The sequence below is a fragment of the Salmo salar genome, chromosome ssa13 (assembly GCF_905237065.1).
Source record: "Salmo salar chromosome ssa13, Ssal_v3.1, whole genome shotgun sequence".
Lineage (NCBI taxonomy): Eukaryota > Metazoa > Chordata > Actinopteri > Salmoniformes > Salmonidae > Salmo > Salmo salar.
Genome location: NC_059454.1, coordinates 47302040 through 47329090, shown reverse-complemented (window position 1 = coordinate 47329090; position 27051 = coordinate 47302040). Strand labels below are relative to the sequence as shown.

The window sequence follows — 27051 nt, the reverse complement described above, 5'->3', positions numbered from 1 at the left end:
ATCTGAATGATTCAGAGGACAACTGGGTGAAAGTGTTGTGGTCAGATGAGACCAAAATGGAGCTCTTTGGCATCAACTCAACTCGCTGTGTTTGGAAGAGGAGGAATGCTGCCTATGACCCCAAGAACACCATCCCCACCGTCAAAGATGGAGGTGGAAACATTATGCTTTGGGGGTGTTTTTCTGCTAAGGGGACAGGACAACTTCACCGCATCAAAGGGACGATGGACGGGGCCATGTACCGTCAAATCTTGGGTGAGAAAGGGACGATGGACGGGGCCATGTACCGTCAAATCTTGGGTTAGAACCTCCTTCCCTCAGCCAGGGCATTGAAAATGGGTCGTGGATGGGTATTCCACGACAATGACCCAAAACACACGGCCAAGGCAACAAAGGAGTGGCTCAAGAAGAAGCACATTAAGGTCCTGGAGTGGCCTAGCCAGTCTCCAGACCTTAATCCCTCCCTGGAGTGGAGGAAGCTGAAGGTTTGAGTTGCCAAACATCAGCCTCGAAACCTTAATGACTTGGAGAAGACCTGCAAAGAGGAGTGGGACAAAATCCCTCCTGAGATGTGTGCAAACCTGGTGGCCAACTACAAGAAACGTCTGACCTCTGATTGCCAACAAGGGTTTTGCCACCAAGTACTAAGTCATGTTTTGCAGAGGGGTCAAATACTTATTTCCCTCATTAAAATGCAAATCAATTTATAACATTTTTGACATGCGTTTTTCTGGATTTTGTTGTTGTTATTCTGTCTCTTACTGTTCAAATAAACCTACCATTAAAATTATAGACTGATAATTTCTTTGTCAGTGGGCAAACGTACAAAATCAGCAGGGGATCAAATACTTTTTTCCCGCACTGTAGTTAATCATCTGGCTTGTGGTTCTGCTGTTTTGGGGGATTTGGTATAGCATATCGTGCTCCCTGCCTGTAGTTATTTTATCATTTTTATATGACGGTTCGCTCTGGCAGTGAGCTACCCTGAAGGAGCAGAGTCTATCGCCAAGATTACACATTGTAACGAATCTAATAAATGCTTAAACTTACACGTGGTGTTTTCTTTCTGAAATAAAACAAAGCCAGCACAGAAGAGAAACCTGAGTGTGGTGGCAACAGTTGATCGCATCAGCGGATATTGCACCAATTGGATTCACACTCTACCTTCATGCAGCCTATTTAAGTTGACCAGTTCTACACATGCTTCCCCGATGATGGATGTCACGCACGCTGGTGTGTCTTGCTGCCATTGGCGTTGCTGCTTACTAGTTAGTCGCTATGCCTGCTGTTTTCTGAAATCCCACCACCAACCCAGCCTCCACCTGTCTTGGTTCTGTTTCTTCCTTCAGGGGATTTGGTATAGCATATCGTGCTCACCGCCTTTAGTTGTTTGATCATCTTTATATGACGGTTTGCTCTGGCAGTGAGCTACCCTGAAGGAGCAGAGCATAGTGCTAAGACTATGCATCGTAATATTTTCAAATAATTGATTAAACGTATACGTCGTGTTTCCTTTCAGAAATATTCTCATACACAACATTCCCCTCACCCCGCCCCGTGTTTTTCAGATAGCGGCTCTACACTCTTACAAAATAGGGTTCTTTGGGGTTCTACATAGAAACCTACAGTTAGACCTTACAGTTAAATGCTTACAGTTAGACCTTACAGTTAAATGCTTACTTACTTACCCTAACCAACAACGCAGTTTTAAGAAAATACCTTAAAAAAATTATGAGCTAAGAATAACAAATATTTAAAGAGCAGCAGTAAATAACAATAGCAGGGCTATATACAGGGGTTACCGGTACAGAGTCAATGTGTCAATGTGCGGTGGCACCGGTGTCGAGATAATTATGTACATGTAGGTAGAGTTATTAAAGTGGCTATGCGTAGATAATAACAGAGAGTAGCAGCAGTGTGGGGGGGCAATGCAAATAGTCTTGGTAGCCATTTCATTAGCTGTTCAGGAGTCTTATGGCTTGGGGGTAGAAGCTGTTTAGAAGCCTCTTCGACCTAGACTTGGCGCTCCGGTACCGCTTGCCGTGCGGTAGCAGAGAGAACAGTCTATGACTAGGTTGGCTGGAGTCTTTGACAATTTAAAGGGCCTTCCCCTGACACCGCCTGGTATAGAGGTCCAGGATGGCAGGAAGCTTGACCCCGGTGATGTACTGAGTCATACTCACTACCCTCTGTAGTGCCTTGCGGTCGGAGGCCGAGCAGTTGCCTTACCAGGCAGTGATGCAACCCGTCAGGATGCTCTCGATAGTGCAGCTGTAAAACCTTTTGAGGATCTGAGGACACATGCCAAATCTTTTCAGTCTCTTGAGGTTTTGTCATGCCCTCTTCACAACTGCCTTGGTGTGCTTGGACCCTGTTAGTTTGTTGGTGACGTGGACGCTAAGGAACTTGAAGCTCTCAACCTGCTCCACTAGAGCCCCGTCGATGAGAATGGGGGCGTGCTCGGTCCTCCTTTTCCTGTAGTCCACAATCATCTCCTTTGTCTTGATCATGTTGAGTGAGAGGTTGTTGTCCTGGCACCACACGGCCAGGTCTCTGACCTCCTCCCTATAGGCCGTCTCATTGTTGTTGGTGATCAGGCCTACCACTGTTGTGTCATCAACAAACTTAATGATGGTGTTGAAGTCGTGCTTGGCCGTGCAGTCATGAGTGAACAGGGAGTACAGGAGGAGATTGAGCATGCACCCCTGAGGGGACCATGTGTTGCGGATCAGCGTGGCGGATGTGTAGTTACCTACCCTCACCACCTGGGGGCGACCCGTCAGGAAGTCTAGGATCCAGTTGCAGAGGGAGGTGTTTAGTCCCAGGGTCCTTTGCTTATTGATTAGCTTGGAGGGCACTATGGTGTTGAACGCTGATCTGTAGTCAATGAATAGCATTCTCACATGAGTGTTCCTTTTGTCCAGGTGTGGAGTGCAATAGAGATTGCATCATCTGTGGATCTGCTGGTGCGGTATGCACATTGGAGTGGGTCTAGGGTTTCTGGGATAATGGTGTTGATGTGAGCCATGACCAGCCTTTCAAAGCATTTCATGGCTACAGATGTGAGTGCTACGGAGCGGTAGTCATTTAGGCAGGTTACCTTTGCTTTCTTGGGCACAGGGACTATGGTGGTCTGCATGAAACATGTTGGTATTACAGACTCAGACAGGGAGAGGTTGAACATGTCAGTGAAGACACTTGCCAGTTGGTCAGCGCATGCTCGGAGTACACGTCCTGGTAATCCGTCTGGCCCAGCGGCCTTGTGAATGTTGACCTGTTTAAAGGTCTTACTCACATCGGCTGCAGAGAGCGTGATCACAGTCATCCGGAACAGCTGATGCACTCATGCATGTTTCAGTGTTACTTGCCTCGAAGCGAGCATAGAAGTGATTTAGCTCGTCTGGTAGGCCCGTGTCACTGGGCAGCTCTCGGCTGTGCTTCCCTTTGTAGTCAGTAATAGTTTGCAAGCCCTGCCACATCCGACGAGCGCCAGAGCTGGTGCAGTACGATTCGATCTTAGTCCTGTATTGACACTTTGCCTGTTTGATGGTTCGTCGGAGGGCAATGCGGGATTTATTATAAGCTTCTGAGTCCCACTCCTTGAAAGCGGCAGCTCTACCCTTTAGCGAATGTTGCCTGTAATCCATGGCTTCTGGTATGTACGTACGGTCACTGTGGGGACGACGTCCTCGATGAACTTATTGATAAAGCCAGTGACTGATGTGGAGTACTCCTCAATGCCATCGGAATAATACCGGAACAAATTCCAGTCTGTGCTAGCAAAACAAGTCCTGCATCTGCTTCATTTGACCATTTTTTTAATAGACTGAGTCACTGGTGCTTCCTGCTTTAATTTTTGCTTGTAAGCAGGTATCAGGAAGATAGAGTTATGGTCAGATTTGCCAAATGGAGGGCGAGGGAGAGCTTTGTATGCGTCTCTGTGTGTGGAGTAAAGGTGGTCTAGAATTGTTTCCCCTCTGGTTCCACATTTAACATGCTGATGAAAATTTGGTAAAACTGATTGAAGTTCCCCTGCATTAAAGTCCCCGGCCACTAGGAGCGCCGCCTCTGGATGAGCGTTTTCCTGTTTGCTTTTTGCGGAATACAGCTCATTGAGTGTGGCTTTAGTGCCAGCCTTGGTCTGTGGTGGTATGTAGACAGCTACAAAAAATACAGATGAAAATTCTAGATAGTTAGAGTATCTCATGATAAGCTGTAGACCACACTATCTCAGGTGAGCAAATCCTTGAGACTTCCTTAGATATCGTGCACCAGCTATTGTTTACAAATATGCATAGGCCCAAGAGTAGTAACCAGTTTAAATCGGGTACGTTTTTTATCCGGCCGTGCAAATACCGCCCCCTAGCCCCAACAGGTTTTAATGTCGTCGTTCAGCCATGTCTCAATGAAACATAAGATATTATAGTTTTTAAATGTCCCATTGGTAGGATATACGTGCTTTCAGTTCGGCCCATTTATTTTCCAGCGATTGGACGTTAGCTAGCAGAACGGAAGGCAAGGGCAGATTAGCCACTCGTCACCTGATCCTCACAAGGCATCCTGATCTCTTTCCGTGAAACCTACGTTTCCTTTCCCAGCGAATCATGGGGATCTGGGCCTGGTCAGGTGTCTGTAGTATATCCCTTGCGTCCGACTCATTGAAGAAGAACTCCTCGTCCAATTTGAGGTGAGTAATCCCAGTTCTGATGTCCAGAAGCTCTTTTCAGTCATAAGAGACAGTAGCAGCAACATTATGTACAAAACAAGTTACGAACAACGCGAAAAAACAAACAAAATAGCATGGTTGGTTAAGAGCCGATAAGACGGCAGCTCTCCCCTCTGGCGCCATCTTGGAAGCTGGTATCAGTAAAGAAACCTTTACTAAAAAAGGTAGCCAGTGAAGGCAAAGAACCTTGAGGGTTCTATCCCTACCCCAGAGTGTAACGGGGATTTTAGAAATCAACAGCTAACAAAAGCTAGCCCAGTCACATCAAACTCTGAAATGACGCCTTTTAATTTATTTTAGGTGTTTTCCATTAACATGTATATCCATTTTAATGATTCTGCATGATTTTGCCTGGTCAGAAAAATGGCTAGATGACGTCTGACACCGTTTGCTCTCTATGGCAAGGGGAAGATAAAATTCATATTTTGCAACATTGTTGCCGAGGTCTGAGTGGCAAACAGCAAGGTTGATACAAGCCTGTGCTGTTACAAACTAAATGCTAACTAGAAGCAAGATTAAATAATGTATTTCATAAAAGCATACACTCTTATACTGAACAAAAAATATAAAACGCAACAATTTCAAATATTTTCCTAAGTTACAGTTCATATAAGAAAACCAGTCAATTGAAATTAATTTATTAGGCCCTAATCTATGGATATCACGACTGAGAATAGAGATATGCATCTGTTGGTCACAGATACCTTTTAAAAAAAGGTTGGGGTGTGGATCAGAAAACCAGTCAGTATCTTGTGTCCACCATTTGCATTATCATGCAGCGCAACATCTCCTTCGCATAGAGTTGATCAGGATGTTGATTGTGGCATGTAGAATGCTGTCCCACTTATCTTCAATGGCTGTGTGAAGTTTCTGGATATTGGTGGGACCTGGAAGACGCTGTCATACACCTCAATCCAGAGCATCCCAAACATGCTCAACGGGTTACATGTCTGGTGAGTTTGCAGGCCATGGAAGTACTGGGACATTTTCAGCTTCCAAGAATTGTGTACAGATCCTTCTGACATGGGGCCGTGCATTATCATGCTGAAACATGAGGTGATGGTGGCAGATGAATGTCACAACAATGTGCCTCAGGATCTCGTCACGGTACATCTGTGCATTAAAATCAGCATTGATAAAATGCAATTGCGTTCGTTGCCCATAGCTTTTGCCTTCCCATACCATAACACCGCCGCCACCATGGGGCACTCTGTTCACAACGTTGACATCAGCAAACCGCTTGTCCAGACGACGCCATACACGTGGTCTGCGGTTGTGAGGCCGGTTGGACGTACTGCCAAATTCTCTAAAACTACTTATGGTAGAGAAATGTACAATGAATTATCTGTCAACAGCTCTGGTGGACATTCCTGCAGTCAGCATGCCAATTGCACGCTCCCTCAAAACATGAGACATCTGTGGCATTGTGTTGTGTGACTAACCTGCACATTTTAAAGTTACCTTTTATTGGTCCCAGCACAAGGTAAACCTGTGTAATGATCATGCTGTTTAATCAGCTTCTTAATTTGCCACACCTGTCAGGTGGATGGATTATCTTGGAAAAGGAGAAATGATCACTAGCAGGGATGTAAACATATTTGTGCACATAATTTGAGTGACATTTTTTTTTTGCGTTTCGAAAAGTTCTGGGATCTTATTTCAGCTCATGAAAAATGGGAGCAACACTTCACATGTTGCGTTTACATTTTTGTTCAGTGTAGAAAAAAATAGGTTCTATATAGAACCTTCTGATCAATATTTTTTTTTACTGCCATTCCGATTCAAAAGCCAACTGGCAATCCATTCCAGCACGACGAGGCAAGAGGACGGTGGTTGAACCAACGTGCAAATAGCCTTCCAATAAGCATGTTCTTTTTCTATGTATTAAGTTACGCAAAGTTGATTATTTAATTCAAATATATGAAGTCATATGAATAAGTATTGGCTAGATAAATGAAGTTAAAACGTTATTAGAATTTGAGCATGTTTGTAAGCTAGCTAGCTATCTAGTTATCATTTTCACTTAGGGGTGTACTCACTTTTGTTGCCAGCGGTTTAGACATTAATGGCTGTGTGTTGTGTTATTTTTAGGGGACAGCAAATTTACACTGTTATACAAGCTGTACACTCACTACTTTACATTGTAGCAAAGTGTCATTTCTTCAGTGTTGTTACATGAAAAGATATACTCAAATATTTACAGAAATGTGAGGGGTGTACTCACTTTTGTGAGATACTGTATGAATAAACTTGGTTAAAGCTTAACTAATCGTCCATGAGTTTTACTCGGTTCATTTAGAAACTAACACAAAATTGACAATAAATGAAAAAAATTATGCTGGTAGTCTTTTGTCAATTGTTTAGTTGTTTATTAAATTATATTCTTAACTCAAAATATCACTATTTAATAGTAGTATATATATATAAGCTGTTTATAAGCCGTTTATTTTGGTGCCTGTCGGCTGGTTATTAACACATTATATAAATCAAATAGAGTAATTTAAGAGTATATGGAGGCGTTGCTCAATAAAAAGTGATCAATTATTGTCATAACTAATAACTAAACGAGCCATCATAATAGAGTACTCACAGAGAGGTTGAGAGAGGTAGAGGTCTGTGGCTGGACTTTACCTCCTGGTGTTACTGCTGCTCCCAGAGGTCTTTGGGTTCTTGATGTTTAAGTTTTCATACACGCTGGACGGGTTGTCATTCGTCACCCTGCATCACACAAACAAAACAGGGTGAGCTGAAATTCCGTTTCATGTTCATTCAGACAATGTTCATTGGATGTGGATGAAATTATATGATGGAGATCGTATGCAATTAGAGAGAGTAAAGTAGCATTTGTCTGTGGACTATGAGCAGTGTGTGTATTTGCAGGGCTACTCACACAGAGGAGGAGCGTGACACACAGGTCATGTTGGATTTTGACCGGGTGTTGGTCATCTGGGGGTATTTGATATTGGAGTACTCCCTCTCCTTCATTTTGTTCCTCTGCAAAGCAGCCACAAGAAGCCATGTTTTTATAACTTGAAAAGGAAGATCGGTCCCCATTGAGACAGGGTAGCATAACGCGCACCTGGCCAACACGCTTTGCTTGTTGACACGCTGAAATGTAATACCTGTAACTCGGGTTCAACTCGATTGTTCCTTTGAATCAAGCTATTATAAAATGCTTGGGTCTCCAAATGTAAGGCAATATCTAAGCTCCAGACAGTCCCTTTAGAGAATATGTACTGCAATACTGCTGTTGGTACGGTAGTTACTATTACATTTGGTAATAAACTACTACTCTTCCACTGCTAATATACAGTAACTGTGAATAAAAGGGCCACGTTTACTGCTAGAATACTACTACTGCCACAGTAGTGACAATATTACAGAACTATTTCCACTACTCCTATACTACTGAGTGTTTGGTAGGTACCTGTTCCTCCTCCAGTCTCTTCTGTGCTGTGTCAATGTACTGCTGGACGGCCATGTAGATGAACTTATACTGGGCCTCCGTCTGCACCATGCCTGATCGCTGCTGACGAACCCTCTGGATGGTCTTAGGGATGTCGATATCACAGTCTAATCCTGAAACACACACACACACACAAACGGTCACACACGAGCACGAAACACACAAACACAACGGTCAAAAGGGCAGCATATTTAGCACGGTTACACAGATTTGTCCCAAATCCTAATCTCTACTCCATGCAAAGAAATCCAAAAACACAATATCACAGCCGTAATGTTTGGATAGGACAGATATCAGAGCTGTAAGGTTTGGCTAGGACTAATTTTATAGCGTTAACGTTTGGTTAGGACTGGTAACCATAATGTTTGACATTGTCTTACCTTGTCTGTTGATGATGTCAATGAGAATGTCAATGACAATTATGGTGCCTGTTCTCCCAATTCCTGCACTGGGGGAGGGGGGGGGGTGTCAAAGGAGACAATAGCACTATATTACTACAATTAGGTGGCACTTTCATAACAGACATAGACCCAAACTGCCATTTCGCTAAAGTTACACTTACAAATATGACCAAATCTATAAGAAAGACGGTTGTGCTTTATACAAAAATGTGAAAATACATCCTACTTTTTGGTCTGTTAAATTTATAGTATAACACAGATTCATGGTCGACTCTTGATGTATACAGTCCTAGAATACTAGACCCATAGTTATATATTCATGTTTATCTTTCCATATCACATGACAGTGTTCTCCCAAACAGTCATCACAAACAGACATGCATTTAGGCCCTAAAATAACTGCCTTTATGTCAGTAGGGCTTGGAAAGGTGTTGCATCTGATATGTGCCATCTGTCACAATGTGTGCCCTCTGTCTGTTTTACCTGCAGTGGACCACAATTGGCCCGGTGTCTGGAATGGCGCTCTGCGTGCGGTTGACCTGCTCCAGGAAGCTGAGCACTCCCCCAGGCTCGTTGGGCACGCCATGGTCAGGCCAGCTCAGATACTGGTAGTGCCAGATATACCGCACCAGCTCCCTCTACAGATGGAGAGAGGTAGCGCTACAGTTTACAGGACTATTTCACATGTGTTCACCTGGGGAGGGGGAATTCAGTTACACACGAATAAATGGAACTTCCTTCCCTTTTTATGCACTTCTCTCTACATGTATTCTGACCTTGAATTTTGGGAAATGCACATGCGTTTCTAAACGCATATATCACTGTTCTAAACACATGTCTCTGTCACACCCTGATCTGTTTCACCTGTCTTTGTGATTGTCTCCATCCCCCTCCAGGTGTCGCCCATCTTCCCCATTATCGCCTGTGTTCTCTGTTGGTCTGTTGCCAGTTCGTCTTGTTTGTTCAGGTCAACCAGTGTTTTGTGTCTAAGCTCCTGCTTTTTCTAGTCTCTCTTTTCTCGCCCTCCTAGTTTTGAGCGTTGCCGGTCCTGACTCTGAGCCCGCCTGCCTGATCACTCTTGCTGCCGACCTGTACCTTTTCTCCCATCTGGATTACCGACCTCTGCCTTACCCTGACCCTGCCTGCCGTCCGGTACCGATGCCCCACCTCTGGATTTCTGACCCCTGCCTGTCTTGACCTGTCTATTGCCTGCCCCTGTTGGAATATTAAACGTGGTCTGCATCTGGGTCTTCCCTTCATACCAGATAGTACGAACTGGCCCTGACTGACCCAGCAGACCCGGACCAGCTGCGCAACGCCATATCCTCCCAAGGAGCCTCCATTTGTAGGCACGCGGAGTTGCTTTGTGGGCTGATGGAGGGGGTCCAAACGTTGGCTGAGCGCCATAACCGGGCGTTGGACATGCTGCGGGAGCAATTCCGCGGGTTGGCTGGGTGGCAGCCTGCCATGGTGGTAACCCCACCACCCCTCAGTAACTCCTTCCCGGGAGCTCTGGTTACCTCCCCCGGAACGCCTAAATGGAGAGCCGAGCACCTGTCGAGCGTTTTTAGCTCAGTGTCCTCATTTTCGAGCTTGAGCCCTCCTCCTTCCCCTCGGATCGTTCCAGAATAGCCTACCTCATAATGCTGATGTCTGGAAGGGCTCTCACCTGGGCTACCGCCATATGGGAACAGCAGCCAACCATATGCGTGAGCCTGGACGGGTTTGTGGGAGAGGTGAGGAAGGTTCTTGATGCCCCGCTCTCCGGGAGAGAAGCTGCCTGTGAGCTAAACCAGCTCCGGCAGGATGCCCACACAGTGGCCGACTATGTGGTGGATTTCCACACTTTGGCAGAGGAGAGTGCGTGGAACCCGTAAGTATTATTCGGCATGTTCCTGCATGGCGTCTCGGGGGGGTTAAGGACGAGCTTGTGGCTCAGGAGTTGCCTACGGATCTTGACTCCCTCATCGCCTTGACCATCCACATCAATGGGCGATTGCGGGAACGATGGCTGGAGAGACAATTCGACGTCACTCGCACATCCAGGGATTCCACCTCGCCTCCGAGCCATCCCGGAAGTCCCCGACGGTCCCGTGGCCGAGAGCACCCGAGGTTTCCTGACCTTCCTCGAGAGTCACCGAACAGGCCGGGGCACTGCTTCCCGAGCCCATGCAACTAGGCAGAGCTGGGCTGTCGCCAGCGGAATGGCAACAAAGGATCAGCACAAGGAGCTGTCTGTAGAGCGGGACTTTTGGTAATTTTGTGTACTCGTGCCCGGTAAAGGACCATGCTCACCAAGGAGCGAGTACCCTGGTGGGCAATATGGGGAACTTTTCTGCTACCCTTACTCGTACCCCTTTTCATGTCATTCTGCTGTGGGGAAATCAGTCCAAATCTCCCCGGGTCCTCATTGACTCTGGGGTCGATGAGAGCCTTTTGCACACCACACTGGCTTCCGAGCTGAACATCCCCACTCAGCCCCTCTTCATTCCCATGGATGTTAGAGCGTTGGACGGGCGTTCTATAGGTCGGGTCACCCATAACACCACTCCCATCAACCTACGTGTTTCAGGGAATTACAGCGAGACCAATCAGTTCTTACTCATCAACTCCCCCCAGATTCCCGTGGTGTTGGGATTCTCCTGGCTCCAGCGACACAACCCACTCATCAACTGGTCTACGGATGCCATCATGGGCTGGAGTCTGTTCTGCCATGCCCATTATCTGAAGTCGGCGCAACCTGCCCCGGGACGTCTTCCTGGGTCCTCGGAGGTGGTTTCGGATCTCTCCGCCATCCCCGCGGAGTACCAGGACCTCCGGGAGGTGTTCAACAAGTCCCAGGCCACTTCCCTTCCGCCGCACTGCCCCTATGAGCGCAGGGTTGACCTTCTCCCTAGTGCCACGCCGCCCCGGGGGCGTCTATACTCGTTGTCGTGACCTGAAAGCAAGGCTATGGAGGACTACATTGGAGACTCCCTAGCTACTGGATTTATCCGTCCCTCCTTCTCTCACGCTGGCGCAGGGTTCTTCTTTGTGGAGAAGGACAAGACTACCGGGGACTCAATGACATCACTGTAAAGAACCGTTATCCGCTACCACTCATTTCCTCGGCCTTCGAGCCGCTCCAGGGGGCCACTGTGTTCTCCAAGTTGGATTCACCTAACGCCTACCACCTGGTGCGGATACGAGAGGGGGACGAGTGGAAGACCGCCTTCAACACGGCCAGCAGCCACTACGAATATCTGGTCATGCCCTTTGGCCTCACCAACGCCCCTGCCGTGTTCCAGGCTCTGGTGAATGACGTTCTCCGCAACATGCTGAACCGGTTCATCTTCGTCTACATTGATGACATCCTCATCTTCTGCCACTCCACCCAAGAACATGTGCTCTATGTCCGGCAGGTTCTCCAGCGCTTTCTGGAGAACCAGTTGTTCGTTAAGGTGGAAAAGTGCAAGTTCCATCGCTCTAGCATTCCATTTCTGGGCTACATCATCTCTGCTGGGAGTGTCAAGATAGATATCGAGAAGGTGAAAGCGGTGGTGGATTGGCACCTGCCTACATCCATGTTGCAGCTGCAACGCTTCCTGGGGTTCGCCAACTTCTATCTGCGCTTTATCCGGGGAAATAGGACCCTGGCCTCCCCCCTGTCTGCACTCACCTCTACCAAGGTTCCGTTCACGTGGTCCACGGCTGCTGACCGGGCGTTCCGGGACCTTAAACACTGCTTCACAACGGCTCCGATCCTGGTTCATCCGGACCCTTCCTGTCAGTTCGTGGTGGAGGCTGATGCTTCGGACGTTGGAGTGGGGGTTTTTCTGTACCAACGTTCGGCACGGGACCTTAAGCTGCACCCCTGCGCCTTCTTCTCCCACCGCCTCACTGCCACGCAGAGGAATTACTATGTGGGGACTCGGGAGCTTCTCACGGTGAAAATGTCATTGGAGGAATTGAGGCACTGGCTCGAAGGGGCATAGCATCCGTTCATTGTGTGGATCAACCACAAAAACCTGTTGTATCTCCGCACCGCTAAGCGCCTCAACTCCAGGCAGGCGAGATTGGCCTTGCTGTTTACCCGGTTCAACTTTTCCCTCTCCTATCGGCCGGGGTCCAAGAACATCAAGCCGGATGCCCTGTCTTGCTGCTATAACCCTACGGCTTCCACCCCGGAGCCTGAGAACCATCCTTCCCACCTCGTGCCTGGTGATGGCATTCAGCTGGGGTATCGGGAAACAGGTCCGGGAGGCGCAGCGGTCCCAGCCGAAACCTGGGGGGGGGGCAGATAACAGGATGTTCGTACCTGACACTGTCAGCTCTGCGGTCCTGGAGTGGGCCCATTCCTCCAGGCTTGCCTGCCACCTTTACTCCTGGCGGACCATGGCATTTGTGTGACAACGCATTTGGTGGCCAACCATGGTTCCTGACGTCTCTGCATTCGTCGCCGCTTGCACCATGTGTGCTCAGAACAAGACTCCTCAGCAAGCTCCGGCTGGCCTTCTGCAACCTCTGCTTGTCCCTCACCATCCTTGGTCCCACAAATCCCGGGATTTCGTCACGGGTCTCCCCCCGTCTGAGGGCAACACACTGCCATCCTGACGGTGGTCGACCGGTTTTCCAAGGCCGCCCACTTTATTCCTCGCCCCAAACTACCCTCGGCCAAGGCGACGGCCCAGCTCATGGTGCAACACCCTTCCCTGCTCTGCCACGAGCCTATCACCCTTTGAATGTTCCCTGGGGGTATTAGCCCCGGCTCTTCCCCAAGCAGGAGGAAGACGTCGGCATACCTTCTGCCCAGATGTTTATCCGCCTGTCGTCATACCTCAAGACCACCTCCAGGTATCGACGACAAGCAGATCACAATCGGACCCCGGAATCGTCTCGGGCAGAAGGTATGGATTTCCACCCAGGATCTACCCATCCGGGTGGAATCCTGCAAACTCTCCCCCCGCTTTATTGGCCCGTTTCCCATCTCTAAAATTATTAGTCCCTCTGATGTTCATCTTCTGCTACCCCGTACCCTTTGTATACACCCCACCTTTCATGTGTCCAGAGTCAAACCTATGTCTCAAAGCCCTTTGTCTCCTGTTTCCAAGCCCACCCCTCTCCCGTCTCATCGACCACCAACCGGCTTACACGGTGAGGCATCTCCTGAAGGTTCGACCTCGGGGCAGCGGGTTCCAGTACCTGGTTGACTATGAGGGTTATGGCCCGGAGAAGAGGTGCTGGGTCCCCTGCCAGGGCCATCCTGAAACCAGGCCTCATCACGGACTTTCAACGGCTCCCCGGTCAACCAGGTAAGACGCCAGGTGGCACCCCGAGAGGGGGTGGGTACTGTCACACCCTGATCTGTTTCACCTGTCTTTGTGATTGTCTCCACCCCCTCCAGGTGTCACCCATCTTCCCCATTATCCCGTGTATTTATACCTATGTTCTCTGTTGCCAGTTCATCTTGTTTGTTCGAGTCAACCAGCGTTGTCTCAGCTACTGCTTTTCATAGTCTCTCTTTTCTTGCCCTCACGGTTTTGACCCTTGCCTGTCCTGACTCTGAGCCCGCCTGCCTGACCACTCTGCCTTACCCAGACCCTGCCTGCCGTGTGGTACCATTGCCCAACCTCTGGTTCTGACCCCTGCCCGTCTTGACCTGTCTATTGCCTGCCCCTGTTGAAATATTAAACTATTGTTTATTCGACGTGGTCTGCATCTGGGTCTTCCCTTCATACCTGATTGTATCGATATGTTGAAATTTAAGTCAAAATATACAATGCATTCAGAAAGTATTCAGACTCATTAACTTTTCCCACGCAGCCTTACTCTAAAATTGATTAGTTTTCCTCCCTCATCAATCCACACACAATAGGTTTAGACATTTTCGAAAATGTATAACAAATAAACTGAAATATCACATCTACATAGTTATTCAGACCCTTTACTCAGTACTTTGTTGAAGCATTTTTGACAGCTGTTGAGTTGGCTTTGTAGTCCAGCACTTTGGATTTGAAATGATACAATGACCTTGAGGTTAAAGTGCAGACGGTCAGCTTTAATTTGAGGGTATTTTCATCCATACAGGGTAAACATTTTAGAAATTAAATAACTTTTTGTTCATAGCCCCCCCCCCCATTTTAGGGGAGCAAAAGTATTGGGACATATTCACTTACATTGTTACTGCTTTATATTCATAGCACGTGATAACTACATCAAGCTTGTGACTACAAATTTGTTGGATGCATTTGCTGGTTTGTTTTGGTTGTTTCAGATTAGTTTGTGCCCAATAGAAACTGTAAATAAAACACTTCCAAATGAATGTGGATGCTACCATGATTACAGACAATCCTGAATGAATCATGAATATTGTTGAGTGAGAAAGTTACAAACCCACAAACATCATACCCCCAAGACATGCTAACATCTCACTCTGACAATAACAGGTGAGGGTAGAATTTTTGGGGGTATGATATTTGGCATCTAACTTTCTCCCTCATTATACACAATTCATTCAGGATTATCCGTAATCATGTCAGCATCCACATTAATGTAGAAGTGTTTAGAAACGTATTCTATTCTTATTTACAATAAAAGTGACATTTACCATTAATTTCTATGGCACAAAATAATCTGAAACAAAAACAGCAAACACATCCAACCAATTTATAGTCACACTCTTGATAGTGTATCACTGGCCCAATACTTTTGGAGCTCACTGTATTTATAATTTTATTAACTCAGTCGGGGTCTCAAATTAGTGTTGAGAATTAGAATAATAGAATACACAAGCTTCTACTTCAAAATGTGGTTGTGCGTCAGCAGTTTCTCTTGTTATGTCAGTCTCTGACACTCACTCACCCACACCCGCTAAATATGTTTTAATTGGCAAATTAGTTTAGCCAGCTATCTAAAATTGTAGTAATTGTGGTTGAATTACCGACCGGGTTAGTCACTCTCATATCATATTAGAAACGGCAAACATTCACTGTAAAACTGCTCTATAGCAAAATGTGAAAAATTGCAGCAAACTTGCTTTAAGACTACCACATTCTCTCTACACCTCATGACAAAGTATAGAATTGCAGGAAATGTAAAAAATATATATAAACACACACACACCTCACTGCTGTCAAGGGGGTTGCTAAAATGTTTTGCTCGCAAGGTGGGGGGGGGGGCATCCCAAACAACATTTTGCTTAGGGCCCCCATGAGGCTAGGGCCAGCTCCGACTGCATGTGTTGCTACTGTATGTATGTCGGTACAGAGACCCGCGATGCCACAGCAACCTCTCATGAGGAGTTCAGATTTGTTGTGGCCCCCATCCCCTTCAAAGTTGCACATCCCTGTTTTAGCTAAATGAACAGAAAAACCAATTGAACAAAAACTTCCTGTTCAAATAGGTAGGCCACCCATTGGGTGTTTTCTGGGGTTGAATTAAATGTATTCAGTGCGCGCAATGGTGCCACACAAGCAAACCTGGTTACAAGTCTGAATACCAACTACTGAGAAGTGCGTAGGAAAGGGGTACATTTCCTATGTCTGAATCGGGCCCTTATGACACGATGCAGAAAAAGGAACTGCACCTGCTGATCTGGCCTTGTTTTTTTTGGCATGCTCCTCAAGAAATGCTGGCGGCCATATCAGAAACGAAATGTGATTTGGGGTGTTTCTTGAGTGTGTCCTTGCCACCACCAAGACACACCCATCTGTCAGAACCTTGCATGCGCTGTTCCCCCCACTCAATAACCACAAACAAACCCCGGCAGTTAGTGTTCAATGACTACAGGCAGATGTATGAGGAGATGCCGGAGGAAGCATTGAATAGGTCAGTAGCCTTCAGAGTAAAATGAGAAGAATACAATTGTTGAATTTATGTAGATATTCTAAACAAAGTGTTTTAACTTTCAAATGTAGTTACATGTAGAATAAACAACCCTTTAAATAATACAATATAAGCTGTGTTTTGCAAATACAGTATAACAAAATACACCTTTCATTGTCTTTCCCAGCCGATACAGCCTATCGGCACATTTTGTCTGGTGGTAATGGGACTACCTTGGCAAACATGTCAGAGTACCTTCCTGTGTGGTGTCCCGTATACAACAGGAGTTGCTTGATCCTGGTGCAGAATATATAGGGTTTCTCCCTCCCCATATTGACTGATACCAGTCAACCCAATAATTAAAAAAAGACAATACAAGTAAAAGTTGTCTAGTAAAAAATGTATGCAGAATGCCAGGTCCATTTAGAGACATCAGTCAGTCTTCATCACATCATCTTGCAAGTCTCCATGTGCTGGCTCCATACATGTTTCTGTGAACACATACATAGAGTCACTGTTCTATTACCAACCTTAGTTTGTCAGATATCACCTATCCTAACACACATATACTATGGTGAAGTTTGAACAGGTCATACTAAACCTACCTAATTCTTGTCTCGCCATCGACGACCATTGGCGAGGAGGCAAGAATTAAGGTCTTTGCCAGTGTCCCATTGATGGGCATTGCAGCATTGATGAGATCCTGGCCCCTCAAAGATACTGGTCGGTCACAAACATACAGAGCACGGATTAGATTATCAATGGTGGGTATGATTAGCATGGTAGAACCAATCTGATCGATGTATTCACCTTTCTATTTCACTTCAGATATCATGATATGTGAAGTGAAATAGAATGGTAAACGCAGCGATCAGGCTGGTTCCACGAGGCTAAGTTATGAAGGTGAATTGGGACAAAACTCGAAACGGTTTTGACCTTTGACCAGGTAAAATGTCACTAACCTGATTCAAGTGTTCTCCCTGCTCAATTTATAGGAATGCTCACAGCGAGGGCATGTCTGCGTGATGCTGAGGGTCCCCTTGCTGGTCTTCTCTATGTTGCATGTTCTGCTGCAAACTGGAAATCTCTCAAACAACTGCAGCAGGCAATCCTCATAAACAACGTACTTCCTCATCTTATGAGGTGGTGTTGACTGGGAGGACCTGTGACAGGGTGATACAATAGACAGCCAAGTGGTAAATAGCATTTTGTTATAAAGGACAACGCTTTTTGATAATGCACTTAACCAAAATGACTGTACTATTTGTATCTGCTTGGCTGGGTAATTAACCTACTAGTTTATCAAACGGTATGTTTTAATAAAACTTTCCACATAACACGTTGTTGATGAAGCCATCTGTGTCATCAGGGCAGTAACTTGGGTCAATTTAGTTATAGGTTGTCACTAGTTAACACAGCCACCAAGTCATAAACCCTGCCTATTTCTACAATTTCTCTTAACCTAACCACACTGCGAACCTCAAAATCTAAATGTATTGGTAACATACACATGTTTAGCAGATGTTATTGCTGGTGTTGCGAAATGCATGTGTTTCTAACTCCAATCAACAGTACAGTAATATCTAACAATTTCACAACACACACATCTAAAGTAAAGGAATAGAATTAAGAATATATATTCGGACGAGCAATGTCAACCAGCTTATGCCTAACCTTACATTAAGTTCATTTTTGTTTTTAGTAATTGTTACAATAGTCCATTTTGACTTTGTGGCTGTGGTAACTAGTGGAAACCCCTAATTCTATGCTTTACAGATGTAGACTGACTGTAGCTCCCAGATTGGATTAGATTTAGGCCAATGATGCCATTACGGTTTGTTGCTCCAAATTCACTGCAGCTAACTCATGTCAAACTCAGACACGAGTTACCTACCACCACAGCTGCATTCATTATTTAGTTTGCCCTAGACAATACAGAATACACTTGTGCTATATGTGCTACGAACTGAATTGCAAATCCGACTTGTAGGCTAACATTAGCTAGCTAGCCTTCCTCGCTAACATTATCAAATGATAACGTGACATAACCAACAATATCCAGATAATACACAATAAACTAGTAAGAGTTACGACCTAACTATGTTGTAATGAGGTAATTAGCTAGCTACTCTAACGTTAACTAAAACTTTAGCTAGCCTGCCTCGCTTCATCACAAGATAGCTACCAAGCTACATAACATAATTTAAAATCGTTAGCTAAATTATACCAGAGAGGTCATTATATTCCAGTATCTCTGGTTATACTTACAATACTAGGGTCCTTCAGCATATAACTTTGGCTGTGGAGACATGGTCAATCCGTATATGAATTTTCAGTCAGCCGTCCTTTGAACGCGTTGGGGCAATGAAACACCGCACCCCCATTCAATGAAGGGAAGCGAAGTGGGTGGAGGGGCGATTTGCACGTTGAGCTTGGCAAAGTAGTGCATTACTCAAATTTTACGGTGGTCACTCAGAAATGGCCCACGCGGATGTCGGGCCTGTTAATTACATATTAATTGATACAACCAGAAATCAACCCCCCCCCCCCCATCACAAGTGGACTTTGTTAAGGTGAAATATACTGTGCTAACTGTACCAATTTTATAAAGATCCTCCTTAAGTATGTGGTCACTACAGGGGGCTGTCTTACCCTGTCCAAACGCGTCACCTCCAATTCCCTTAGGATGTAGTCCTGAGCCGGACACTCCTCCACGTTCTTCACACTCACTTTCCCAAACTCCTTAGTGGCGTTGAGGTCGGGCCAGTAACGCACACACTTGTTCTGTCGAGGGAAAAGTGGAGCATTACACAATCTAGATGGCCCCGCTTTTTTCTCAAGCAGTTTTACAACCAGTTTAGCTGTCATACTATCCTGGTCATCCCGGAGATTAGTGGCAACACCTGTTTTGGATTGGAGGATTGCAACAACACATCATCAGTAGGGTAAAACTATCCGGTCTCACGACGGTCTAAACCCAGCTCACGTTCCCTATTAGTGGGTGAACAATCCAACGCTTGGTGAATTCTGCTTCACAATGATAGGAAGAGCCGACATCGAAGGATCAAAAAGCGACGTCGCTATGAACGCTTATTTGTACTATTTTCTACATTATAGAATAATACTCAAGACATCGTCGCTATGAACGCCAAACAATGTATTGCTAGCCTCCTGAAGTTCAGCTCTGATAAGCGTCTATCTGTCCATACATGTAACCCATCCACTGATGTACTTCTAAACAGAGATGGTGTCATTGGGAGACTTTCATCCTTAGAAATAGTATTACACTACATGGACTTAATAGGAATGCCTGTTCTAATACATTTACTTATTTTTCCCCCTTCCTCTCTTTTATTTAAATTCTGAATGTCAAAACTTTATGTATTTGTTGAAAGAGCAAACTGGGATCCCCACCATGGGGGAATGTATGTGGTTCCATAGACATCATTATCACCGGACCAGACTTTGGACCCAGTAATTCTACTTCTATGCCCTCACCCGTCCTCTCTCCATCTCCTTGGTGGTCATGACAATGACATGTGTGTTTTCCTGGTAGACCATCTTCCAGAAGTCCACCACCGTGTTCTGAAGGCAGCCCTGGGTGGCGATGAACACCTTGCCCTCCTCCAAGTGGCGGCCCTCTTCATGCATACTCTGGGTGAGAGAAACATACAGTACTTCATTAATTTCATGTCTTCATTCATGAGGAACAGATAAACATTGGTAACCTGGTGGTGGTTCAGTCTGTTTGTGCTTTAACCAACTCCTCACTGTGTTAGTTCATTTTCATGCCAAACAGAAGAGTTGGCTACGACAGCACATAGGCTACAGTATGGGAACAGGCCAAAACTTTGGGGCCTAACTGTGACAATATGTATGGGTCGATCACTAGACATTGTGGGGTACACAATACAGTAAGTATTCACACCCTTTGCTATGACACTCCAAATTGAGCTCAGGTGCATCCAATTTCCTTTGATCATCCTTGAGATGTCACTACAACTTGATAGGAGTCCACCTGTGGCCAATTCAATTGTTTGGACAAGATTTAAAAAGAAACACCTATCTCTATAAAGTCCCACAGTTGACAGTGCATGTCAGAGCAGACATTATACCATGCAGTGCAAGGAACTCTCCGTAGAGATCTGAGAGAATTGTGTTGAGGCATACAATACCAGTCAAAAGTTCGGACACACCTACCTCATTCAAGGGTTTTACTTTATTTGTACTATTTTCTACATTATAGAATCATTCTGAAGACATCAAAGCTATGAAATAACACATGGAATCATGTAGTAACCAAAAAAAAGTGTTAAACAAAACAAAATGTATTTTATATTTGAGATTCTTCAAAGTAGCCACCCTTTGCCTTGACAGCTTTGCACACTCTTGGCATTCTCTCAATCAGTCTCACCTGGAATGTTTTCCAACAGTCTTGAAGGAGTTCGCACATATGCTGAGCACTTGTTGGCTGCTTTTCCTTCACTCTGCGGTCTAAATCATCCCAAACCATTACAGAGCGACTTACAAATTGGTGCATTCACCTTATGATATCCAGTGGAACAACCACTTTACAATAGTGCATCTAAATCTTTTAAGGGGGGGGGGGTTAGAAGGATTACTTTATCCTATCCTAGGTATTCCTTAAAGAGGTGGGGTTTCAGGTGTCTCCGGAAGGTGGTGATTGACTCCGCTGTCCTGGCGTCGTGAGGGAGCTTGTTCCACCATTGGGGTGCCAGAGCAGCGAACAGTTTTGACTGGGCTGAGCGGGAACTGTGCTTCCTCAGAGGTAGGGGGGCCAGCAGGCCAGAGGTGGATGAACGCAGTGCCCTTGTTTGGGTGTAGGGCCTGATCAGAGCCTGAAGGTATGGAGGTGCCGTTCCCTTCACAGCTCCGTAGGCAATCACCATGGTCCTGTAGCGGATGCGAGCTTCAACTGGAAGCCAGTGGAGAGAGCGGAGGAGCGGGGTGACGTGAGAGAACTTGGGAAGGTTGAACACCAGAAGGGCTGCGGCGTTCTGGATGAGTTGTAGGGGTTTAATGGCACAGGCAGGGAGCCCAGCCAACAGCGAGTTGCAGTAATCCAGACGGGAGATGACAAGTGCCTGGATTATGACCTGCGCCGCTTCCTGTGTGAGGCAGGGTCGTACTCTGCGAATGTTGTAGAGCATGAACCTACAGGATCGGGTCACCGCCTTGATGTTAGTGGAGAACGACAGGGTGTTGTCCAGGATCACGCCAAGGTTCTTAGCACTCTGGGAGGAGGACACAAGGGAGTTGTCAACCGTGATGGCGAGATCATGGAACGGGCAGTCCTTCCCCGGGAGGAAGAGCAGCTCCGTCTTGCCGAGGTTCAGCTTGAGGTGGTGATCCGTCATCCACACTGATATGTCTGACAGACATGCAGAGATGCGATTCGCCGCCTGGTTATCAGAAGGGGGAAAGGAGAAGATGAATTGTGTGTCGTCTGCATAGCAATGATAGGAGAGACCATGTGAGGATATGACAGAGCCAAGTGACTTGGTGTATAGCGAGAATAGGAGAGGGCCTAGAACAGAGCCCTGGGGGACACCAGTGGTGAGAGCGCATCTCAGTTGAGTTGAGGTCGGGGGATTGTGGAGGCCAGGTTATCTGATGCAGCACTCCATCACTCTCATTCTTGGTAAAATAGCCCTTACACAGCCTGGAGGTGTTTTGGGTCATTGTCCTGTTGAAAAACAAATGATAGTCCCACTAAGCTCAACCCAGATGGGATGGCATATCGCTGCAGAATGAGGTGGTTGCCATGCTGGTTAATTGTGACTTGACTTCTAAATAAAATCACAGACAGTGTCAACAGCAAAGCACCCCCATGCCATCACACCTCCTCCATGCTTCACAGTGGGAACCACACATGCAGAGATCATCCGTTCACCTACTCTGCGTCTCACAAAGACACAGCAGTTGGAACCAAACATCTCAAATTTGGACTCATCAGACCAAAGGACAGATTTCCACCAGTCTAATGTCCATTGCTTGTGTTTCTTGGCCCAAGCAAGTCTCTTCTTCATATTGGTGTCCTTTAGTAGTGGTTTCATTGCAGCAATTTGACCATAAGGGCCTGAACAGTTGATTTTGAGATGTGTATGTTACTTGAACTCTGAAGCATTTATTTGGGCTGCAATTTCTGAGGCTGGTAACTCTGTGAACTTATCCTCTGCAGCAGAGGTAACTCTGGGTCTTCCTTTCCTGTGAAGGTCCTCATGAGAGCCAGTTTCATCATAGCGCTGATAGATTTTTTTTTTCCAAGTTCAGTCGCAAAAACTAAGTTCTTGTAATGTTCCAGATTGACTGACCTTCATGTCTTAAAGTAACAGACTGTTGTTTCTCTTTGCTTATTTGAGCTGTTCTTGCCATAATATGGACTTGGTCTTTTACCAAATAGGGCCATCTTCTGTATACCACCCCTACCTTGTCACAACACAGCTGATTGGCTCAAATGCATTAAGTTAAGAAATTCCACAAATTAACTTTTAACTAGGCAACCTGTTCATTGAAATGCATTTCAGGTGACTACCTCATGAAGCTGGTTGAGAGAATGCAAAGCTGTCATCAAGGCAAAGGGTGGCTACTTTGAAGAATCTAAAATATATTTTGATTTGTTCAACACTTTGGTTACTACATGATTCCATATGTGTTATTTCATAGTTTTGATGTCTTCACTATTATTCTACAATGTAGAAAATAGTACAAATAAAGTAAAACCCTGGAATGAGTAGGTGTGTCCAAACTTTTGACTGGTACTGTATATCTGGGGAAGGGTATAAAAAAATGGAAACTTTCCACACACTATACAAGACCACAGTGGTCTCCATCATTGGGAAATGGAAAACATTTGGTACTACCAAGACTCTGCCTAGAGCTGGCCGTCTGACCAAACTGAGCAACCAGGCAAGAAGGTCCTTGGTCACGAGGTGACCAAAAACCCCATGACCACTGACAGACCTACAGAGTTCTTTGGCTGAACATATAACTTATCTGGGAGAACATGCCAGACGGACAACCGTCTCTACAGCACTTCACCAATCTGGGCTTGATGGGAGAGTGGCCAGACAGAAGCCACTCTTGCTAAAAAGGCACATGACAGCACGCCTGGAGTTTGTAAAAAGGCATGTGAAAGACAGAGCACAAGGCAAAAGATCCTTTGGTCTGATGAGACAAAAATGTAACTCTTTGGCCTGAATGCAAATTGCTATGTCTGGAGAAAACCAGACATAGCTCATTACCCGTCTAACACCATCCCTACCGTGAAGTATGGTGGTGCCTAGCATCATGCTATGGGGATATGGGGATGCTTTTCAGCAGCAGGAACTGGGAGACTGGTAAGTATAGAGGGAACAATGAATGGCGCCAAATACAGACAAATCCTTGATGAGAACCTGCTTCAGAGTGCAAACAGACTGGGGCTGTCACAACAGGACAATGACCCCAAGCATACAGCCAAAGCAACGATGGAATGGCTTCAGAACAAGAATGTGAAAGTTCTTGAGTGGCCCAGCTAAAGCCCAGACTTGAATCCCATTGAAAATCTGTGGAAAGACTTGAAGATTGTTGTTCACCGCCGCCCCCCATCCAATTTAACAGAGCTTGAGAAAATCTGTAAGGAAGAACATCCCTAAATCCAGATGTGCAAAGCTGATAGACCTACCCAAGACAACTCAAAGCTGGAATCGCCACCAAAGGTTCTTCTACAAAGTATTGACTCAGAGGTGCAAATACATATGTAAATGAGATATTTCTGTATTTCATTCAATACATTTGATTTAAAAAAAAAAAAAAACTGTTTTAACTTTGTCATTATGGGGTATTGTGGGTGAGAAAATAAAAATATTATCCTGAGGCTGCATTTATTGTAGCTGGGGATTTTAACAAGGCTAATCTGAAAACAAGGCTCCCCAAATTCTATCAGCATATCGGTTGTGCTACCAGGGCGGGCAAAACCCTAGACCACTGTTATTCTAACTTCCGCGAAGCATATAAGGCCCTCTCCCGCACTCCCTTTGGAAAAGCTGACCACGACTCCATTTTATTGCTCCCAGCCTTTAGACAGAAGCTAAAACAGGAAGCTCCCGCCCTCAGGTCTGTTCAACGCTGGTCCGACCAATCGGATTCCACGCTTCAAGATTGCTTCGATCACGTGGACTGGGATATGTTCCGCATTGCTGCGAACAACAACATTGACGAATACGCTGACTCGGTGTGCGAGTTCATTAACAAGTGCATCGGTGATGTCGTACCAACAGCGTCTATTAAAACATTCCCCAACCAGAAACCGTGGATTGATGGCAGCATTCACGCAAAACTGAACGCGCGAACCACTGCTTTTAATCAGGGCAAAGTGACCGGAAACATGACCGAATATAAACAATGTAGCTATTCCCTCTGCAAGGCAATCAAACAAGCTAAGCGTCAGTATAGAGACAAAGTGGAGTCGCAATTCAACGGCTCAGACACGAGAGGTATGTGGCAGGGTTTACAGTCAATCATGGACTACAAAAGAAAAATCAGCCCCGTCGCAGATCACGATGCCTTGCTCCCAGACAGACTAAACAAGTTTTTTGCTCACTTTGAGGACAATACAGTGCCACTAACACGGCCCGCTACCAAAACCTGCGGGCTCTCCTTCACTGCAGCCAACGTGAGTAAAACATTTAAACGTGTTAACCCTCGCAAGGCTGCAGGCCCAGACGGCATCCCCGGCCGCGTCCTCAGAGCATGCGCAGACCAGCTGGCTGGTGTGTTTACAGACATATTCAATCAATCCTTATCCCAGTCTGCTGTCCCCACATGCTTCAAGAGGGCCACCATTGTTCCTGTTCCCAAGAAAGCTAAGGTAACTGAGCTAAATGACTACCGCCCTGTAGCACTCACTTCCGACATCATGAAGTGCTTTGAGAGACTAGTCAAGGACCATATCACCTCCACCCTACCTGACACCCTAGACCCACTCCAATTTGCTAACCGACCCAATAGGTCCACAGACGACGCAATCGCCATCACACTGCACACTGCCCTAACCCATCTGGACAAGAGGAATACCTATGTAAGAATGCTGTTCATCGATTACAGCTCAGCATTTAACACCATAGTACCCTCCAAACTCGTCATTAAGCTCGAACCCTGGGTCTCGACCCCGCCCTGTGCAACTGGGTCCTGGACTTCGTGACGGGCCGCCTCTAGGTGGTGAGGGTAGGTAACAACATCTCCACCCCGCTGATCCTCAACACTGGGTCCCCACAAGGGTGCGTTCTCAGCCCTCTTCTGTACTCCCTGTTCACCCACGACTGCGTGGCCATGCACGCATCCAACGCAATCATCAAGTTTGCAGACGACACTACAGTGGTAGGCTTGATTACCAACGACGAGACGGCCTACAGGGAGGAGGTGAGGGCCCTCGGAGTGTGGTGTCAGGAAAATAACCTCGCACTCAATGTCAACAAAACAAAAGAGATGATCGTGGACTTCAGGAAACAGCAGAGGGAGCAGCCCACTATCTACATTGACGGGACAGTAGTGGAGAGGGTGGAGAGTTTTAAGTTCCTCGGTGTACACATCACGGACAAACTGAAATGGTCCACCCACACAGACAGCGTGATGAAGAAGGCGCAGCAGCGCCGCTTCAACCTCAGGAGGCGGAAGAAATTCGGCATGTCACCAAAAACACACAAACTTTTACAGATGCACAATCGAGAGCATCCTGTCGGGCTGTATCACTGCCTGGTACGGCAGCTGCTCCGCCCATAACCGGAAGGCTCTCCAGAGGGTAGTGAGGTCTGCACAACGCATCACCGGGTGCAAACTACCTGCCCTCCAGGACACCTACACCATCCGATGTCACAGGAAGGCCAAAAAGATCATCAAGGACAGCAACCACCCGAGCCACTGCCTGTTCACCCCGCTAACATCCAGAAGGCAAGGTCAGTACAGGTGCATCAAAGCTGGAACCGAGAGACTGAAAAACAGCTTCTATCTCAAGGCCATCAGACTGTTAAACAGTCATCACTAACATTAAGTGGCTGCTGCCAACATACTGACTCAACTCAAGCCACTTTAATAATGGGAAAATTGATGTAATCAATTTATCACTTGCCACTTTATATTATATATTAGATAATGTTTACATAACCTACATTATTCATCTCATATGTATATACTGTACTCTATACCATCTACTGCATCTTGCCTATGCCGTTCGGCCATCACTCATTTATATATTTTTATGTACATATTCGTATTCCTTCCTTTACACTTGTGTGTACAAGGTAGTTGTTGTGGAATTGGTAGATTACTTGTTAGATATTACTGCATGGTCGGAACTAGAAGCACAAGCATTTCGCTACACTTGCATTAACACCTGCTAACCATGTGTATGTGACAAATAGATTTGATTTGGTGTAAGGGGCAAATCAAATTCAAGCCAAATGTTCACTTTTCTACTCGGGCCGGCACCCGTGTCTTACTGGGGGTCAAAGCCAGGCCACTGGTACTTTTCAGCTTGCATTTATATAAAAATAGCTAACTGTGAACTTTAACACCTTCTCACAAAGCAACTGTTTTGATTATGCAGAGGTTGTTGATTCTGCTCTTCACAAGTCCTCACTGTCAGCCCTAGCTAT

At 46.0% G+C, this 27051-nt stretch overlaps 1 protein-coding gene and 1 long non-coding RNA gene across 7 annotated transcripts in view; both read right to left on the bottom strand.

Annotated features, from left to right (window-relative positions):
- Nucleotides 1-27051, bottom strand: part of LOC106566948 (tyrosine-protein phosphatase non-receptor type 11) — a 102815-nt gene that overhangs the window by 20610 nt on the left and 55154 nt on the right. For 4 of the 6 annotated variants that reach the window (XM_045693339.1, XM_045693337.1, XM_014135627.2 and 1 more), the window contains 7 exons: nucleotides 19895-20050; nucleotides 19049-19180; nucleotides 9077-9231; nucleotides 8573-8640; nucleotides 8154-8305; nucleotides 7617-7720; nucleotides 7358-7444 (listed from right to left, as the gene is read on the bottom strand). In XM_045693339.1, the coding sequence (XP_045549295.1) occupies nucleotides 7358-7444; nucleotides 7617-7720; nucleotides 8154-8305; nucleotides 8573-8640; nucleotides 9077-9231; nucleotides 19049-19180; nucleotides 19895-20050 (854 nt within the window). Of the gene's footprint in view, nucleotides 1-7316; nucleotides 7445-7616; nucleotides 7721-8153; nucleotides 8306-8572; nucleotides 8641-9076; nucleotides 9232-19048; nucleotides 19181-19894; nucleotides 20051-27051 lie in introns of all 6 variants that reach the window. The other 2 variants (XM_014135629.2, XM_014135628.2) reach the window with 1 other exon arrangement.
- LOC123726222 (uncharacterized) lies at nucleotides 14610-18657 on the bottom strand. Its single transcript, XR_006758584.1, has 3 exons — nucleotides 17359-18657; nucleotides 17002-17116; nucleotides 14610-16887 (listed from the first exon to the last, which is right to left on the bottom strand). It is a non-coding gene; the product is annotated as an uncharacterized lncRNA (long non-coding RNA).